Raw genomic sequence first — 20,038 nt, 5'->3', positions numbered from 1 at the left:
GCCAGCCACTGAGAATAAAACAAATGAATCCTCTGTCTTTCCTGTTTTTACAGTGCCTCCAGCTAGACCTCCCAGCCGTACTAGTGTTCAGAAAGCCCAGCTGTGTTTAAAGGCATTAAAGGTAATCTGATAACATGGAGGCAATGAGATGATTCCACTAAACAACAGCACCTTGTCCCAGGGAGCACACCTGCTGTTGATTTCATTGCCAGTGAATGTTAAGTGGCGGTGAGTGTTCTTTAATTGTGGCCATAAATCAGTCAGCCGGGCACAAAAGGGGTTATAGGCGAGTGAGAGGAGAGGAAGTGTCTACGCTGAACACACAGCTCACCTGAGGCTCACAGCCCCGCTGGACATTCGGTGGCCTTGCAAAGGACAGCAGCCATCGCAATCTCATCTTTTTCATAGTAATAATAATGTGCGCGAATGGCCTTCCTCCCAGAGCCCTCGCCACATCCTGCATCTTTGTCCCTGAATTTGACAAAAATGAAGGTCTACGTCTCCCCACAAGTAGGTGTCACCATGGAAACAACCGTTATTCAGTGCTCTCAACAATAGCCGTTAAATGAAAGGAGCTGTCTGATGGAATTAAAGAGTAGGCTCAGTCCCTCTTCCCATGCAGTAAGTACTCACAGCATCATAAGCAAAACCACACAGGGCAAATCTGTACATGATAGCGTAACTTACATTTCATCAGTATCATTCTCCCATTTCTCTCTCATTCCTCTTATGCAGCGGTGAGCAATGATTCGGAGAAAACTGGGTGACAAAGGCAGACAGGTGAAATATTTGAGAAAAAAAAAACTTCTACAATATCACAACAAATCACAGAGACATATTCAGTTGAATGATTAGATTTATTTGCCTAACTGCAAGACAGAGCATTAAATTACAAGAACAGAGGTTTCTGCAAATGCAGGCTTGCATATTAGCATATCATAAGACCCAAAAGAAAGACTGCACAGCACAGCTTAACAATAAAAGTAAGCATGCAATAAATCTCTTTCTTGCTTTTGGAGAAATGAAATAATTTCTAATGATGCATGGGTTGCTTTTCGCCCACACGGCCTGCAGTTACACCAGTTGCATTTTAGTGTTATGAGCTGTAAACCTTGTCCTGATTAGCAGTGGATGGAGAAAGAGAGAGGGGGGGTGTCTATGAGAAATTTCATCAGTGTAGTGTAAAACCTATGACTTGTTAATTTTGTCAGACAATGGTGCAAGTATAGATAAGAGGAAATAAGCAGCTCTGTGAATTCTTCCCAGCTTTTTTTTAATCCGCAGTTCTAGATGGCCCCATGAACTGCGATGTTATTGTCTCCAGTGTTTCAGCGAACTGTTGTTGCACCATTGTAACACAAATGATGGTTTCCCATTAAAACATGAACATAGTTTTTTTCCCCTTGTTTTTGTGAAGCTTTTTAAAGCGTTGACACCAAATAGCTGTGCACACGACACACACAAGCACATAATGATATTCTTTGAATACTTCAAACATGATTAATGGCGATGAAATGCGTCACTCAATAAGGAAGAATTAAAAATAACTTTCATGAAAGGGTATAAAAAGTTGTTTGAGGCAAATCTGGCGAGGCATTAAGACCCATGCATCACTGTTTAGCATATATTACCATATGACATCTAATGTATTTTGTAACCCAGGGAAAGCATGGAATGTTTACATGGCTCATTTTTTTATGTTTGAACCAAGAAAAGACTAATTTTGGCATTTTTGTATCACTTATTTGATTAAAAGAAGTTTTTTTAATCCTTATTGACTAAAGGCATTACATTTTGTATATTCTGAGGTCATCTATCAATTGTGATCTCATAAAAGTGTTAAGAGTACAGGCTAATGAACCATTTGAGCTGGTGTAATTAATAACCTGAGGCAAAGTAGCAATAAGGTGATACAGGTAATAGTGGGGAAAGAAGTGCTAATGCCTTTTGGATATTAATATGTGTGCTGATTTGCAATTGGGGGAAATACATATTGGATGATATCTGCACTTCCTGCCTTATTTACTGTAGTTAGAACAGGTAGCCTCTAAAGGTTTGCAGGAAAGCACAAAGCTGGTTAAATGGATAAATGGTTTAGTTTTTTTATGACAGTAATTATCATTTGAGAATGGCAACTTGTTGGTCACACTTTGTGTTGTAAATCTTTATTTCTTATCAAGTGAGACAGTTTCAAATCTGGGTTCAAATAGAGCAGCATCTGGGTTAACAAGGGGATGCATTTTGGTTATTTTGCTAACAAAGGAGGATAACATCCCCTCCCAAACTCCTTAATGATTGTATTAAGATGTGCAAAACCTAATTATTGTTTCTCAGTAAATAATCTCATAACATCACCTGTAACTTCATGGAGTCATGGGATCCAAGTCCCTCTAAGATCATTTACATTCAAGTAACCAAACTGCAAATCTCAGCCTGCTGAATCAATAGCTCTCATTGTGTGATCCACAGTTGAATCCTCAATAGTTGTGATCTTCAAAAGGGTTCAGAGAGCAGCCAACAGCAGAGCTTACTGTGTTTAGGTGCCTTCATGTAAAGTCAATAGTTTAGAAAAGCTGTTGAAGGATGCTGAAGCTGTAGAGAACAAATCAAAGTCATGGGGGGGGGGGTATGTGCATGTGTATGTTAATGTTACTCTAAATGCAAAATTCTTCTAACACATTTGGTGGCTTTTGGCCAAGTGAATTAGTCACAATACAGAGTCATTCAGAAAAAAATACACCATATAGAATAAATGCAAAAAACACTGAGCTAAAGCACAAAGTTTAGAGTCATAACTAGGCTGCACCATCAGAAACCAAACAGTATTAAGTAGTCCCTCCAGGATTTCACAATGTTTCGATTGAAACACAAGTTTAGGCAATCCCTGTGAATTTTTTGTGGCCTTGCAGTTTTCTCAACTTACGGCAACTTTACTGAAACTTTTTACTTATTTTATTGTACAGCTGCGCACAGCATATTGATCTAACTTAGGGCTTGAACTGTAAGACTTGTTGGGCTTTATATTTCATTTAAGTCAATTATGAGTTTAAAAAATTTTTTTTAATGATGCTTGATAATAAACTCTCACACACACTTTAAAAATGTACGTCACATGTGACTTAAACACATTATCCCTCCCTTCATGTTTATAAAATTAGCATTTGTATTTTTGTATTTGTACTTGCATTTTCTGCATGTCAGAGTCAGTCTGAGTGAGAGGATGCACCTCAGCCTCCGCAGTGTTAATATGTTCTTTTGGAAAACACTGAGGTGAAAACATGAGACAGCTTTGTCTGACTTGCTCCAGGCAACACAGCACTATGGCGACAATCTGACACAGCCTGGCACTGTAAATGAAAGTGAAGGTTACATCTTTTTGAATGTGCTGAATATTGTAAAGCGCAATAGAACAGCAGAAAAACCAAACGCAGTGTCTCATGTTAATATCGATTCTTCAGGCAAGAGCTTCTTGGAAATGAAAAGAATTCACAGAACAGTTTGTTCTGGAGATGCACATGTGCAATGATGAGCAAATATTTACTACTTATTTTATGGTAAGAAACCTTTTAATGATCACTGAGAAGATTTGGTAATAATGATACATTTTTCAGATTTTAATATATTCTGATGTAAATATAACTGATATGCAACATTCCAGAGCTGGTTTTATGAACATCGCGGTGTGTTTTACAGCATTCACTATGATCAGCTGTGTGCTTTCATTGCATCTAAAGTGTGCAGTCACCAGTTAAATCCCTTATGAAACATCAAGTGGAACTATATATAATACAAAAAGCAGCAGAAAGGACAAAAATAATTAAACATACAGCAGAAAACGTGAGTGCAATCTGTATGACGGCTGGCTGAGGGATGACAGCAATAACAAACAAAAAGGAGAGAATTCACCTGACATGACATATGATTTTCAAAACTTATACTATAGCCACCTGACAAAAGACCAAAAATAGAGTGTGATCGTACATCTTCTCTTAATTAAAGATGTTTTTTGGGCTTTGTTACATATGACCTCAGAAAAGGCAGCTCTTTGCAACTTTTGTTTCTGCACAGCAAACCAAACACACATTCTCCTTCAACTTGCCAGCTGATGACCTGACTGTATTATTCTGTCTCGCCATGACTTTTTGGCTCCCTCTTGTAACTGAAAGAAGCATACAAAGAGCTCAACTATCACACATTGCTCCTGTTATGTCACTTGCAGTTTCACAGATGTACATGATGAAGGGGTCTGACAGGGCTGTTTCCTCACATGGTTTTGAAGAAGGCCTAATTAACAGGGTATTAGATTTTTACACAGAATACACAAACTTGGCAACCTGTACCTGCTAACTGCCAAACACACTCTGAATTGCTTGCTTTTGTATTTACAATGTATGGGTGGTGTCATTCATTGTTCACGTTGGAGCAGACAGGACGCTTTTTCAATCTAATTGCCACAATAAATGTTGACATTGTACATTTCTGCAAACCACAGATATGTAACATTTGCCCGTAGCAGTGGATAATAAAATTTTACATTTCTTTACACTTCAACAATGCTTTGTTTAACATATGGTTATGTTTATGCAAATAAAATCGATTACAGTTGAGAAAAGATTGCTTTTCAGCTTAAAATACCCAGTTTGGTCGGCACCATTGCTGCACCACAAATGCAGCAAAGGGTCTGCTGCTTGGCATCTGGCTTGTCAAAGTGTCACACAAAATCCATCATCTCATCCATCTCAAGCTAGCTCGCTAGCTATACATGTAATCAGAACTATGTCACTTTAAAGACATTGATATAATACATATGAAACATACAAATGTGATGTATTTGTAGTTTGCAAAAATATAAAACACCAACATTTTCTTCAGTTGACCAGGCTGCATGTTTTGGTTTGTTGAGAAAGGCTGGTGTCCTTGGGAATAGAGCTTTCAATTTAAACAATAGATTAGAGCTTGTTAAAGATTTGTCACTAGTTCATTCCGTCAGTCAGTTCATGATAGATTGATTTGAAATTGTCATCTGTGTATGTCTGGAAATATTGTCTTATCATAATCCAAAATATGTCCAAAATTGGTATATAAGGGAAGGTCAGTCTAATAATACAAGCATGTCTGAATGCAATATCTCTTTTCTATACCATCTATAACATCTGGATAAAACTTTGTCAGTATTTTCAAGTTTTCAAGTCTAATTGTGATTGCCATGTACAGTACTGTACAGTGCATCTTCAAAATGATCTGAAGATATGATATTAGGAAAACAGTAACATAACAGACAGTTGAGGTGCTGAATTTCATGGGCAGTGAGTAATAATAAGCCTGCATCTGAGTGAAGGATCAGCGCTGAGGGACTGGCCTGCATGCATAAGGGGGGCAACACAATCCTCTAGGACTCATGATGCTGAAACAGCTGGGTGGTTGTGGCTTGCACAGCCAGGGAGAAGCGCCGGATCCACATTGAGCAGAGAAATGTAACCCACAGCCTCTGTCGTACTGTCCTTGTGTAAACACTTTGATAGGTGCAAAGAATGAAATAAATGAGTTACAACACATTTAGAAAGATTTTCTCTTCAGTCCTAGTCCAAAAAACACGAGGCATGCGTCCTTTCTCCCTCTCAGTTTGTTGGACTGGTGCTGTGGGCAAAGCTTGGTCCCAAGAGCAGGGTGCGTGGTTATTCTGTCGGGGTGGTGGCGACTGGGCTGAGGATGGGGGTTGCTAAGTCCCTCATAGGACACATAGGGGAGATGGCCTTATGGCTGTAGTACTCCACAACTTGCTTGGGCACCTCTGCCAAAACACATTTGGCCAGGGCTGCAGGTGAAGCCTGCAATAGAGACAGAAAACAGCTGGAGTTGTCAAAACAAGTGTTAGATATTGTTTTAATCAGAAATACAGAGCATTTTCCAATAAAGCTTTTAGGTTTTTTGGGTTTTTTTTCCTTATCAGGGGACTACAGATCAGGGGACTGCTTTCTTTGCTTCAGGCAAATTAAAAGTGGTACATCAGTGTCCCACATTGTATTAGAAAATAACTTTGTTTATGACTCTGGAAAATGACTCTTCTACTTTGACCCTAAGAGCCACATAAAAATGAATAAGTCTTGCACAGTTTGCATTTTGCCATTGTTAAAACTAGTACGCATGGAGCAACATTTAAAAAAAAAAAAAAAGCTGATAAAGCATATTTAAAAGCAGTGGCATAAAACTCATAACATAAGGGTATAATTAATTACTCATGAGAGGGCCTGTAAAATAAATGATTTTTTAAAATGTACATATGTGCCAGGTCTAGACACATCACTGTGTGAGAAAGAAGAGTGTAATGAAGACAAGACTAATACAAAACAGGTGTGCAGGGAAAGCTCTGGAACAGGGAAGGACTAACGAGACGGATGCAAAGCAGGAGTGTAAGAAAACAGGTGGGAAACAGACAAAATTAGGAAGTAAAACAAACCATGACACTTAAGGAGAGTGACCTTCAGAATAAAGCAGGATGAACAAACGAGCAAAATCTTGAAACACGACAACCATAGCATATGATTCACATGATTTTCATACTCATCTGTGCACATCCCATCACGTTTGTTCGAATTCACCTCTCATTTATTCAGTTTTTCTTTTTTTTTTCTTCTTTTTTTTGGCCATCTGTCTATATGTTGAATATATACTATAGCTATATATATAAGCATAGCACATCACACATACTATAGGAAAAATGTCTGTTTAGAACATGCCACATTTACTACATAACACACAGTGTTATAACATAATTGTGCAGCTGAAATGTTGCTGATTGTGTGTAGCTACATTAAGAATACATTCTTGTTTGAGCAAATTTCTGGATCTCCTCCCGTCCATGATGTCCATCTGTGGCACTGGCATTGCCAGCAAAAGCTTTCTGTCTGCTCTTATGGGGTGGGGGTGGGGGGCTTATGTAAAAGAACATTTAATGTGCATGAGCATCACAAACACAGCAGTCAGAAGGAGTGGGGTTGAAGCTGAAAGTCAACAAGTGAAGATTGACAGACAGAGAGAAAAACTGACCGTTTTGAAGTCTCTGAAGGGCACAAACTGCACAATGTCCCTGAGGACTGGCTCGCCCTTCGGTGAGCGTAGGACTCCGTCATCTCCATCTAAAATCTGCATGTCTGTGAAGTCTGCATTGCCCACACCAACAATGATTATTGAGAGAGGCTGGTAGGAGGCTCGCACAATCGCCTCACGCGTGTCTGCCATGTCTGTCACTACACCATCCGTGAGGATGAGCAGGATGTGGTATCGCTGGAAGAAGATAAGAGCTTTCAGTGCATATTAATCCATGTTGACATTAACCAATTTTAACAGCAACGTGTGGTTATAAGCAAGAACACCTCTCAGTGTATGTTGTGGTCTGAAGTGGGCCTTTCATGCTGTCTTGGATAATTTTACAGCCTCTACTGAGTAGATAAGTATGTGTGTGTATGAGACTTTGTTGAAGTGTTATACAAAAACAAGGGGATCAAGAACAGATCAAAAAGAAGGATATTAAAAGCAAAAGACATTGAAACTACATCACAAACTACAGCTAAGACGTCTCATGTGTTTGCATGTGTGCTTTTCTGAAATTAATTTCATGTGACCACTGAGCAGTATAATATGAGAATATAAGAATAACAACAACATTAACATGGCACAATATACTGTAATCATTTCTGATTGGCCCCATGAGTGGTGGTTAGTTTGTTGATACTCTTACTGTGTTCACGTGTTACTCACTGTCCAGAGTGTGTGAATGTGCTTCTTGTGAGTCTAATTATTTACAGCAGCTCATTCACTGATCAAAATGAAGGTCAGTGCAATTATGAGTGTTATAGTCTAGAACACAATGTCTCTGCAGCCGGTGGGTAATTTAAGATAGTAAATAGATGAAAGACTTGTGTTCTTACTCCCTAGGCGATATTGGGGAAAGATAAGGAGCACGGTAACTCTATTAACCATTTGTGCTAAATCAGATTTTAACAGCAGTTCATGAGGTAATTGTAACACAAAAAAGGGTCAATGATATGGAAATATCTCTTTAAAAAGTATGCCACCACTACGACACTGTACTACTCCACTTCATAATTTAAAGAATACTAATTTGTTCTATAATGGGCCCATTCTTTTTTTTGCGCCGCAGGGCATCATTATAATAAATAGTGAGGTGAACCAGAGGTGACTCACTCTGGGAACTCAGTGGGACGCACTTCAACAAAGCTTGTAGTACATCAATATATCACTTATGGAGTATATAAAGAGACACTCACAGACGCATCTTTAATGTTGCCGTCGCCTGCTGCCAGCTTGGCTATCCTGTTAATGATGGGAGAAACATTGGTTGGGCCATACAACTGGATCTTTGGAAGGCAGTTCTGGTATGCCTCAACCACTCCTTGGATCTCTGATCAAAGAGAGCACAAAGCAAAATGAAGGAAACATCAATACAGTCATCAATACTTGTCATTAAACAAGTGACCGTAAGCTAAAAAGAAGTAGGGTCAGATGAATTATTCACTACAGTCTCGCAAAGAATTATAAGATGCCTGAATTTTCTTCCTCACAGATAAAGACATAAAGAGTCTATTATGAAACCGAGAAACGAATGTATGTATACACATTATCCCGTTTATGGAGGGGGGTTTTTTGGTAACGAAAGAGGCTGCATATCTTCATCAAAAGCTCCTCCATCTTATTTGTGGTTGTGGTAACATAGCAGGCTTATTCATTTGCATGGTGAATAGGAATAATCTGATATCTCTGTGCTCTGTTTATTACTGAGATAATCCTCATCAATGAGTTATTCATATTCATGTAAAAGCACTCCATGATTGACTCGTTAGTAAGTACAAAACTGGAGAAAGATGCATAATCATCATTTGTGTACCTGAATTTTGTTATGGGGGACTTACTGGTTAATACTGATACTTAAGCAGCTGTGTTGTCAAATTACTCTAACAAACTCTAGTATCATCAGCATAGAGATGCACTTTTTAAGGAAATCCGTGTACAAAGCCCTTCCTTACCTTCACATTCATCATCCTCTGGGTTGAAATTGATGGCAAAGTCATGAGATACCTATGGATGTGAAAAGAGAACATTGCAAAAATGAATTTGGTGTCCAAAGTGGCTGCATGCTTTGTACCCTTAAAAAAAAAAGTCTTCCATTTTTGGAATCTGTGATGACCTGGACTTCTTTTCTCCATGGACTGTTGACTACAATTTTTTGAGTCATTTTTATATTAATTTTTAATTGAAACAACCCAGACCTCATCAAAAAAAGAAAAGGACACGCTAAGTGATCAAAACTAAAATGGGGAAATGTTTGTGATCCTACATGAAAATTAATTTACATAACGTATATTCAATCACTTAGTAGTGAGTTAATGTCTAATACACTGATTCTGTAGATTATTAGTTTTGCATGTAAATTAATAAAGGCAGGAACAGTGTGCATTTAGGCTAACATAGACAAAAAATCATAATTTAAACATTATCTATTTCAGCATCTGGGTAAAAGTACTTATATCCTGAATCATCACTTCATCACGCTATACAGTAATGAGCATAGGCTATAGCATAATCTATATGCGTAATATCTGCTTCCTGAAAAGAGATTGCACCCCCTCTTCTTTTATCAGGTCTATTCTTGCCATCCAAATGTCAGATTTACTTTGTTTATCTCAAAGCTGTTTAATTGGCAAAATGAAATCCCCTTCTTGATACCTCCTTTCACATGCAAGCGTTTTTTTCCACAAGCACCAACTGTCAGCCAGATCAGTGACAACTGACTCCTCTCCAGCTGGCTACTTTTTTATAAGTAATTTTTGTCTTTAATGTGATGATAAACAGCCTGGATTCTGTCACTGTATAGATAGACATGAGGGGCCCTGGAGAAATCAGTCATACAGAGCACCATTTAGCATTTGCATAGGGGCAATGCAAGTAAGAGGATCTTGTTTTGTATTTCATTTAACAGGCCTATTTCATGGCAGAGCGTTTGACATGGATTGCACAGGTGTAACTAATAGCATTAATAATGGCTGACTTCCCTTTTATTTTCAGTTGTGAGGCTCTGGTCTTGCACAGGCTGGTTCACCTGCATGCTCATAGGGAACACTTACACCTGTGCTTTTCCTGCAACTGTTTGACAGTCCTTCAATTTACAACCTCATTATTTAGCTTTGCATGTTTGCTCAAGTACATGAAAAATATATTTTTTTTCTGGGTGAGCACCAGTGCAAAAGAAACACAGCTTTAAAGGCCCTGAAAATCTATGAGCTAATGAGTTAACACAACATTTTCAACCAAATTTGGAAGTCATTTGGGGTTATTTCAGTTAAAACATTTCTGTACTTGTGTTTTTGTCTGGTCTTTTCTCTCTGGTTTGAAGAGAACAGGGAAAAATTGATTCATTGTTGCATTTCAGTTGTGGTCTGATTCGTTTACAGACTTATGTGTACTCATGTTTTCTAGCGTCACTAGGAGCCCACAAAGAAGTAGCTGATTAAGAGCATTAGTAATACTTGCCCTCAAATCAATCACATGTTATTACTAATAACTAACAAGTAGAAAAAATACAATAAAGAAGCGTCTTGTACAATGTTTGACCTGGGGGGATTTTGTGGAGTACATGGATACATGCATAACTTGCTGCCGTTTTAAGTGCTTTTGACCATTAGATTGTTCGGGGAAAAGCCCTGCACTCACATGCATACATGTTACCATGGTTACCAATTAATGTGCATCATATACACATCTCATCCTGACAACTTTGCAATCAGAAGATGGATTTAATAGTAGTTTTGCTTGAAATTCATGCTAAAATGAAATATCTACTATCCTAAAAGTCCCATAGATTGCTTCCTCATTTACTTTCAGACCACCAACAAACCATGCCCGAGTCTGCTTGAAAGCAAACAACTGGACCGAGACCGCCTGAAGAGGAACATTGTGATGGGGTTTTTAAGCCCCTGTTGGAGTATGATTGACATCGCTGACACCAGTAACAAACAAACCGTATCAAATGGGCAAACACACCAGAGTCCGCCTTAACAAAACAAAGCAAGTCAGGTTTGTCAGCACCCTTAAACTTTCAATGAACAACACCTGATAGAAAAAGATGTTCTCTTCTTAAGCTTTGACTGCTGTAAGTTTTCAGAGGGTTTAAATTAATAAAACACAATAGGACACATCCATTGCAATACATGTGGAGCCTCCCATCAATTCAAACAACCTACTACCTAATGCACCCTTGACTGGCAAATCGACACCGCAGATCTTTTTTTATTATGTGTTTTCAAATCACACTTGTATGTATAAAGCATAATAAGGACACAAGAGTTCACATCGACACATACTGAGAGAGCGTTATCAAACCTACACAAATGTGTAGCCTATGAGTTCACAGATGCACTTCATGATTAGTCTAATAGCTTAATTAGCATTCACCTGCACCACCACCACAATGTGGCAACAGCATGAAATAGAATACATTGAACTCCTGCAGGGCAGTCACTGTCATGGTAAATTCAGAAATGAATAGTTTGTGTTTACTTACCCACACATCTTTGCATGATTGAAATGCTAATTATCAGAGTTTTACATCGTCACATCGAATAGCACAATTATACAATAAATACTGGCCGTTCTGGTCTGCTAAATTACCTCACAGCATGGTGATTCAACTGTGCATGTGCGTGCGCTCACTGTTCACATGTCTGACTCTCCCCCGGGGCTCTTTTCAGAATCACCGAAGGCTTCTGGTTCTCAAAGTTCAATTTGCTTAAACAAATACTCTTACACTCATGAATTCTCATGTAAATCAACCATGAAGGCTATGGGGTTTTCATTTCATCAGAACATGTTATTTTCTCAAGACAAGTTGATATTTTAAGATATGGGGCTTATGAATAAAAATAAACTCAGTAATTAGTTTTAAATGTGAAATTTTGACAGAATGACAAATTGTGTCATAAAACAGGTAATGGAAATCAGATGCTTGACGTTAAATGCCAGAGTGGTGGAAAATACCAGGATTCCATCAAAGCATGTGAAAATACAGTATGCATAATATGGTTCGTGTGACGGGAGGGTCAGGATGATGGAATCAAGGGGAGGTTTAGAATGAGCGAAAAACAGGGAGTGCAGAGATATGACGAGCGATACTAACCTCATAATTTGGAGGGATTCTGGCACCAAATCCCAATGCTGAAAATCTTTTGTCACTGAAACGATAAACAAATTGATCAGTCACATATTACAGTCTCTGCAGTTTAATCTCGGATACCTTTTGACAGTGATTTTAAAAATATTGATGGCGTATCCATCTGTTCACATTTCAAATGGTAAACCCCCGGCTTGTTTGCATTTCATAAACATTAAAAGCTTGAATTACAATTTGAAATCCGTCCCACGGTCCCTGCAGTCAGCATTTGCACCTGTTCAAAGAGCTTCTCACAGTCTTTATCCTCTCCATTTTTTATCACACCACTTAGATGGGCAGCTATTACTGTAAGAGGCTCTGCTACGCTGGATTGCGTGCTCCTTGTCAAAGGCCAGGGTGCACAGATTTGTGTAAATAACAAGACAAAGGCTGTGTCTGAAACCATTCCCTATTTACCAAACTGTGCACTCTATTTACCCACTGCTATTTTATTTTTGTATAAGTGTAACGAAAAAATGTTTTTTGCTAAAAATAACGCAATGCAATGCGTCACATTTTATATCCACAAGTGTCAGAAATCTCACTTTATTGTGAACTATTGAGTGTATGCATGGGCAGTACATGAATATATAGGGGATTCATTACAAACACAGCTGAAGAGTGGTTGACTCTTGTCAGCGCAATTATGTTACCAAAAGCAGCCTAAAGTGAAATGGACAGAACAGGGTTGTTTTTATCAAAAGACAAAAGCTCATTTTCCTCTTAAAAAGATGCAGGGTTGTTTTTTAGTAGTATGAGCTGCTGTCAGACATGCGTGCAGAGAGAGAGAGAGAGAGTTAAAGTAAAGGACCTTGTAGTCCATACAGCATTTTCTGCTGTCAACAACAACAGAAGTGATGCTTGAGGTATTCAAAGGAAGTATTGTATGTGTAGATACACTAGACAGCGAGGCTTAACAGTTACCCACTTGATGGTTCAATGACATTGTGAAGCATTTTCATCTGGCATTAATTCAATCTTATACTGCAATTTTAAAAATAAAATGCACCACAAAAGACAATGACACATCCAATAATGCAATTATTTCCCGAAAATGTGACCAAATTTGCACTTAACGTAATTGAAAATGTAATAAAACCCAATAACTTGACCAATAATATGATGAAATGTCCTGGCTGATTTTGTAATAACATTTTTACAAATAGTGTAATACCTTTCAGGTGGATCTTTTTTTTTTTTTTTTCAAAAATAGATGATGTAACTGTTTTTTTCTCATGTGAAGTGTGCAAGTTATTTGTAGTACTGTCAGTGTCATGTTGGCCAACTGAAAACACAACCATTTCATACTGATTTCATGTTAGGAAAGATAACTTCAGGCTTTATGCAGCATTTGACATTTACAATGGATGGAAAGTGGTACATTGTTATTAGGCAAAGATGCTTTGAATTAAAATCCCTGTTTGAAACTGGCTTATTTTATGGCTCATTTTATGGTTGTGTTATGGTGTACTATATCTAACCAGTCAGATTTGATCGGTTTTTATTATGTGAAACTCTCGTTTTTATTTCTTTTATTATTTATAAAATTAATGAATTCAGGCAGACCAATGAAAGTGTTTGTATGTATTATGTCTATCTGTGTGTGTCTATTGTGTATGTTGTATATGATGCAGCGTCTTTTAGTCCAAGATAACTTTCCCAGTGGGACAATAAAGTTTACCTTACCTTATCTATCAATGGGAAAATTAAGTATTTTCAAAAGTATACACTTTTTGACTTTTGCTCAGTTGCACCCCCACAGATGGTGCGATCCAATTACAGATTTTCTAGTTGTGACCCGGAGACTGAGCAAAAAAGTTTCAAGAAACACTGATTTAACTTAAGTATGCTTTCTGGGTGCTTTTTATATCCCTGATTAATTTATTGATGAGGCAAAGTTAACATCACTTTGTGTCAAGAATGTTTGCTGTCAAATATCTGTGAACCCACAGCCTAATTGTTTTGGCAAGTGCAGGAAAATAACCTACACTGTAAAAATGATATTACGATATCAGTCAGGAAATTTTATTACATTTGTACTTTGTATCAAGTTATGGGCAAATTGTTATTATATTGGCCTCTACAGGTATTTACTGTAAAAATGTCTAAAAATCCTTGATGGAAAACACATCAAAAAAGCTTTTGGGCACATTTTACCACCTCTCTGTTCTGACAGTCCTATTTCTGTGTTACTGATTTTACATTTTCTTTTTTCAAGACATGAGCTTTTACCATAGATTATGTGAATTAACAGATGTAGCTACTGTGACGTCCCCCATTGCTTTGCAGACTGCCTTTTTCGAGGCCTTGTGTCCAGCATTCCGGTTGTCACCATCTTGTGTTTTTTTGGAGCAAAAACTGACTGTGTTTGGAGGAGACGTTATCGAGGAGCGAGGGATGGATCTGACTCATAAACTTTAGCAACGACTTTCAGACAGCCTGTCACTGAAGCAGCCCCGCCCTTTAATATGCATGACTTTAAGCCTTGATAATAAAATGTATATGGGGTATTAGAATTTTTTTTTTTTCCCCTGCACAGTTGTTATAATCGTGGAAATTAGCTATGGGCTCCAAAACCATTTTAGTATCAGGCTGTAAACGTGTTTATTTCTGCTGTAGAGTTTGGCATTTTAACATGGGGATCTACAGGGTTTTACTCGCTTCTGGAGCCAGCCTCAAGTGGCCATTAGTAAGAACTGCAGTTTTGACATTTACACATTGGCTTCATTTTTTTAGCTCTGGAGTTTGCCACTTGGCTTTAACCAGGCAGAGAGGATCTAACAAAGGGCTGTGTTATGAGACTTGTGGTTTGTTTTGACAATTCTCTTTTTTTACCTGTCTCTTGTCCCTTAACAAGTTTCATAATGAATTCCTGGAGTACCCCTCTGAGCTCCCTGTATGACTAGTTTAAGGACATCCTGTGTAGTAAATACACAGATAACACTTTGTGTTTACTGTAATATATTAGAATTTGTGTCATTAAGCAGCAGAGCTGTCACAGCATGTTTTCAGTCACATCAGTGAATGCTTGCCTGCAGATAGCTTTCTTCAGTGGCTGCCTCCCTTATCAGACCATTTACTGTACATGCCTTCACGAGTGACAAAACAACCCCAAATCCTGCAGCCCAGAGCAATCACAAATAACATCTCAGGCTGAACAGAGTCATGAAGCGATGTGTTTAATTCACTGGACATGGTTTGGGTGCATCAAAGGGTACACAGCAAAATTTACACTGTTAATGAGTGTTGATTTATTTGGTGTGTTGACAAGTGTTGATTGGAGAGTTGTTTGTCCATTCATAGAGCTAATATGGCTTTGAGGCAGCTTTTCAGATCCATCATAAGTGTTTAATTAACTCTGATGGGTGTGGACTTATATAAACGCTGGCAGAGTGATGATTTTTACACTGTCAGTGTGAACAATAAACTCAAAACTGTGAACCCTTAACAGAAGCAACTTTACTTTGGTAAATTTTAGTTGTTCTACAAACAGGAATAATGGACAGGGGGACATGGGGCTGCTTCATCCACAACCACTCCAGCAACGCCACCCAACCCCAGTATGCAGAAATATTAAAATACACCATTAAAAAAAACACAATGCGCATTTTTCCCTGCCCAAAATTTAGCCTAACTTTGGAGCATTATACAGTCCTTTCCCAACATAATAGCATGAAATGGCTGGCACAAATGAATGCCTCGAGTTTCATATGATACCTGATAGCTTTAAAAGTGAGCCAGCAATAATGTGTTTTATTGGCTAGTCTGTCTAGTTTCTCACCTTCAGATGACAAGTTCAAATGTGTTTTAAAGATAACAATACATTTATTTGTCATGTAAGTAATACATATAACTGATTTATATTGTCAATTATTTGGTCGCAATTACGGGTCAACCTTTGCAGAGGCCCCCCTGGGCTTTAGCCGGGGTCATCTTTATCCTTTAAGGCCCTGACACACCAAATCAACGGTTGGCTGTTTGTCAAAGTTGAGCCGTCAGTGTGCATCTGTTACTCTAGTCTCTGCACTGTGTTCTGCACTGTTGGTTCTCATCAGCCTTTCTCTGCTTTTTTTTTTCAGCCAAGTCAGCGTGTTGAATTGGTGTCAGAGATAGCAGAGACTGATGGTAAGAGAAATAACTCTAATTGGCAGTTCAATTTAGTGCACAAGAAGCAAACTGGAGGAGAGCAAAGCAAATAAACAAAGTTAAGAAGGAGTGAGATTATATAATATGTTTGCATTATTTTGTTAATGTGCTAATTGTCTAACTAGTTTCATGGCAGTCTCATGGATTCCTTTTTGAATGATGATTAAAAACGATTGCCTTCTACTGGCATGGAGACTTATCCTCTCATGCAGGCGCAGACATCTGGTCGGCTGCCAGCTTAAGTCTTTGCAGAGTGTTCAAGTGCAACTTTTTGGTGGAGACACGGGGCGATCTGAGGTGACGCAACAGTCAGCTTGAGTCATGTCGGGTCTTTAGCCCCCTCCCCGTCTCTGTTGTGGCAGCAACACTAGTAATGAACTAACACCAAAACAGAGGCTTTCATTATTATTAGCATTAATATTATTATTGGTGTTGTTGTTGTTCCACAAGGATTTTGGAGGAGAAAAAGATCATTAGAGTCTTTTACTATAACCTTGCATTAATGTATGTGCAGTGGCTGCAAGTACTTGAAATGGTGCATGGGCCATTTTGAGCAAATATTTGATTAACCTCATTATCCTCTGTTCCAACAACAACAACAAAAACACACAAATGTGTCCAGCTTTTGTTACCTGTAATGCAACCTCTCCGCATATCCTGGATAATGTGCTGCACTGTATCCAGACCTAAACACACTCCAGTGATAATGCTCTAACAAATTAACAGATTTCAGTGTCCAACAGGTCCAGCAATTGATACAACAGCATAAAAACATTGGCTTATCTACTAACTCACCTGTAATATTTTTCAACCCACTGTTTTTTTCATCCATTTTCATCAAAAAATAACTCCCATCCACTGAATACAGGCCTTACTCCCACTATTGTAACCTTTCAAACACACTGGGGTATGTTGTTTGGATTCAAAATAATAGGAAAACAAATTATTCATTTCACTTCAATTCAAAGAACTGTATTTAGCATAAAGAAAGAATTTTAATGGAAATATTCCAAATGGGATGGAAGATATTCATGCTGAGCCAATTTTATCTCAAGGTGTATTGTACACCGCTCATTATCTCAACCTCCAAACTCCTACCATACTTTAATAAATTTGTCCTTGGGGTCTTAATGAATTGATTTCTAAGGTGTCTCAAGAGATCACACAACTCCATCTCTTCAGCACCCTCTGCCCAGAATATAGGGCAGAGAAGACTACTGACAAGTCATTTTTGTCATATGAATTCTGCTGTGAAGTGCATGTTGGTCCTTGTTTTCTCACTTTGTCAGCACACGTGAGAAGCCATGGGGAGATGTGCCAGCTATAATAGCCCTCTCAGCAAGGTAAATGAGCCTCTGCCCACACAGGCAAAAGCTAGTCACTCCAGCTCCATAATGCACTCCTCTGCAAGGACTCGAAAATCCCACGTCACCTATATTCACTAAAGGCTAAAAGGTTTGCGTGCCCACGTATTACACCTCAATAACAATTCCAATCTAAGAGGAAAGGGCTGCCTACACTTTCCGTCACTGTTCATCCAGAGGCATGTTTCCATGTATGATGCTCTCATGTATATATGTAAATACAAAAATGATAAAGCTACAAGGATGAGCTGCTAGTTTTCAGGCAGGTTTTCAGTGTCTCCAGTGCTATCTCTTGGATGCTATAATTAGCTAGACAGTGCTCCCCTGATATTCAATAGGAGGATCTGCATAAATCAGGAGTCAGCGTGTTAATCCTTATCTGGCTTAGTTTCGATAGATGAGTTGGTCTTTCTCTGACACATATCATATTCTAAATTATTTACCATTAATTAGCAAGTACCTGTGAGCCTGCCTGCTATAATTAATAGTTTTTTGTACATTTGCGCAAATGTTTAATAATTGTTTTCAATTTGGTAATTAGTCATTTTAAAAACAAAACATGTCACTGATGTCAAAATCTGAAAACTACATCAGCAGTATTTATATTTACACTAACAGGAATTTTTTCATTGAAATTCAAATTCGTTCAAATAGCTTCAGTGTGTTTAATGATTCCTCAAACAGGCTTCCTGCTGCACCTCCTCTGTCTTTACATCTGATTATACAGCTCGCTGTTACTCTGCCAGCCGCCATAATGCCTCCCACTTCTTTTTGAAGTGCCTGCTATCCTGTTGTTAGCCCCTTTCTCTGCATGTGCTCGTCTGTGGTTCGGGGTAATGAGCCTATGCAAGCTAAGAAAGGGGACCAGAAACTGCATCAGATGCTGAGAGGAGACTGTATCATTGAGCTATCCACAGGCACATGCAGCCACCACCGTGAGCACAGAGACTGTGAAGCACATGCAAAACAGTTAGCACTGTCCTTTCAAACAGCAGAGGCACAGGCATGTGCAAAATGCATAAATGTGTATGTGTGTGTGTGTGTGTGTGTGTTTATGCTGTATTACATGTGTAGCCATATGTGGTCTTAGCAAGTACACTGTGCTTATATAATGGCATAGGTCTATATATACCTATGTGTGTGTGTGTGTGTGTGTGTGTGTGTGTGTGTGTGTGTGTGTGTTTGAAAGGTCATAATAGTGGGAATAAGGCCTGTATTCAATGGATGGGAGTTAAATCATTTTTTTTTAAAAGCGAGTAAAAACCTATTAATATTAAAATTGAGTTAATCCCAAAGCCAATGTTTTTATGCTGCTGTATCAGCTGCACGGCCTGTTGGATACTGAAAAACAACCTTTAAAAGCTCTCTGTAACTGTAACTCAGTCTAGAGTCTCACTGAAACAAATGACTTGATCCCTAACCAAGCAGCAACCTCTGAAGCTGAAAAAAGAAGCCAATGCAGAAGTGCTGAAAACTGCAGTTCATCTCATGGCCCCTTGCGGCTGGCTCCAAAGTAGAGTCAATCTCCATAGACCCCCATGTTAAAATGCCAAACCTTACAGCAGAAATATACATGTTTATAGCCTGGTACAAAAAAAAGTGGTCTAAGTCATTCAACATAGATTACAACTGCACCGGGGAGATTTTTTTTCTTTAATTCGTCTGTTCATATTTTATTAAAAAGTTACTCATGTTTAGGGGCGAAGCTCGAGTGACAGGCTGTCTGCAAGGCGTCACCATAATCTGTGAGTCAGATCCACCTCTGGCTCCAAATAATCAAGACTGCGATGCCTAAAATGCCAAACTCGAGGCTTCAAACAGAAGTCCTAAAACCAATTGGTAACTTCCCGGTAGCTACATCCACTGCTTACACAGTCTATGTCCCTAATTCCTGGCCTAAATACCTACATTTCCAACATGGCATAAAAAATGCAAGACCAGGAACTTGTTTTTTTGTTTAGACCCCACCCATGGATGAGGGCATATTTTTTCCTCTTTGAAATAATTTATCTTCCCCTCTAAAAACACCAGCAGCTGTAGTCGACAGCAGGTACTCCTGTTAGTATTTGTATTGTTTTTCTTTGTAATCTGCTCAGCGTTTTTGAGCTATGCTGTGAATTGACAGACATGCAAACAGAAAAATCAGCCAATGTGCAATTTGTGTCTGAGTAGGTGTGAGGAGGGAACTTGTGCTCTGTAATGTGTTACATTTCATAGCTACATAAAAGTAGGATATTGATGATTTGATCATAATAGCATGGATATTCGCAGTAATGTCATATAGAATAGAAAATAGTAAGTGAAA

General features: G+C 38.5%; 1 protein-coding gene across 2 annotated transcripts in view; it reads right to left on the bottom strand.

Moving 5' to 3' along the window:
* Window positions 1-838: 838 nt before the first annotated feature.
* cpne7 (copine VII) overlaps window positions 839-20,038 on the bottom strand; it is a 42,310-nt gene continuing 23,110 nt past the window's right edge. For both annotated transcript variants that reach the window (XM_042489400.2, XM_088077671.1), the window contains 5 exons: window positions 12,191-12,245; window positions 9,045-9,096; window positions 8,289-8,422; window positions 7,048-7,284; window positions 839-5,828 (listed from right to left, as the gene is read on the bottom strand). In XM_042489400.2, the coding sequence (XP_042345334.1) occupies window positions 5,676-5,828; window positions 7,048-7,284; window positions 8,289-8,422; window positions 9,045-9,096; window positions 12,191-12,245 (631 nt within the window). In that variant the 3' untranslated portion in view covers window positions 839-5,675. The remainder of the gene's footprint in view (window positions 5,829-7,047; window positions 7,285-8,288; window positions 8,423-9,044; window positions 9,097-12,190; window positions 12,246-20,038) is intronic.

Source organism: Plectropomus leopardus, chromosome 1 (genome assembly GCF_026936395.1).
Source record: "Plectropomus leopardus strain MGB_pleo_1.0 chromosome 1, ASM2693639v1, whole genome shotgun sequence".
In the NCBI taxonomy this organism is placed as follows: Eukaryota; Metazoa; Chordata; class Actinopteri; order Perciformes; family Serranidae; genus Plectropomus; species Plectropomus leopardus.
The sequence above is the reverse complement of the archived record's forward strand: the minus strand, read 5'-3'. Positions and strand labels throughout refer to the sequence as shown.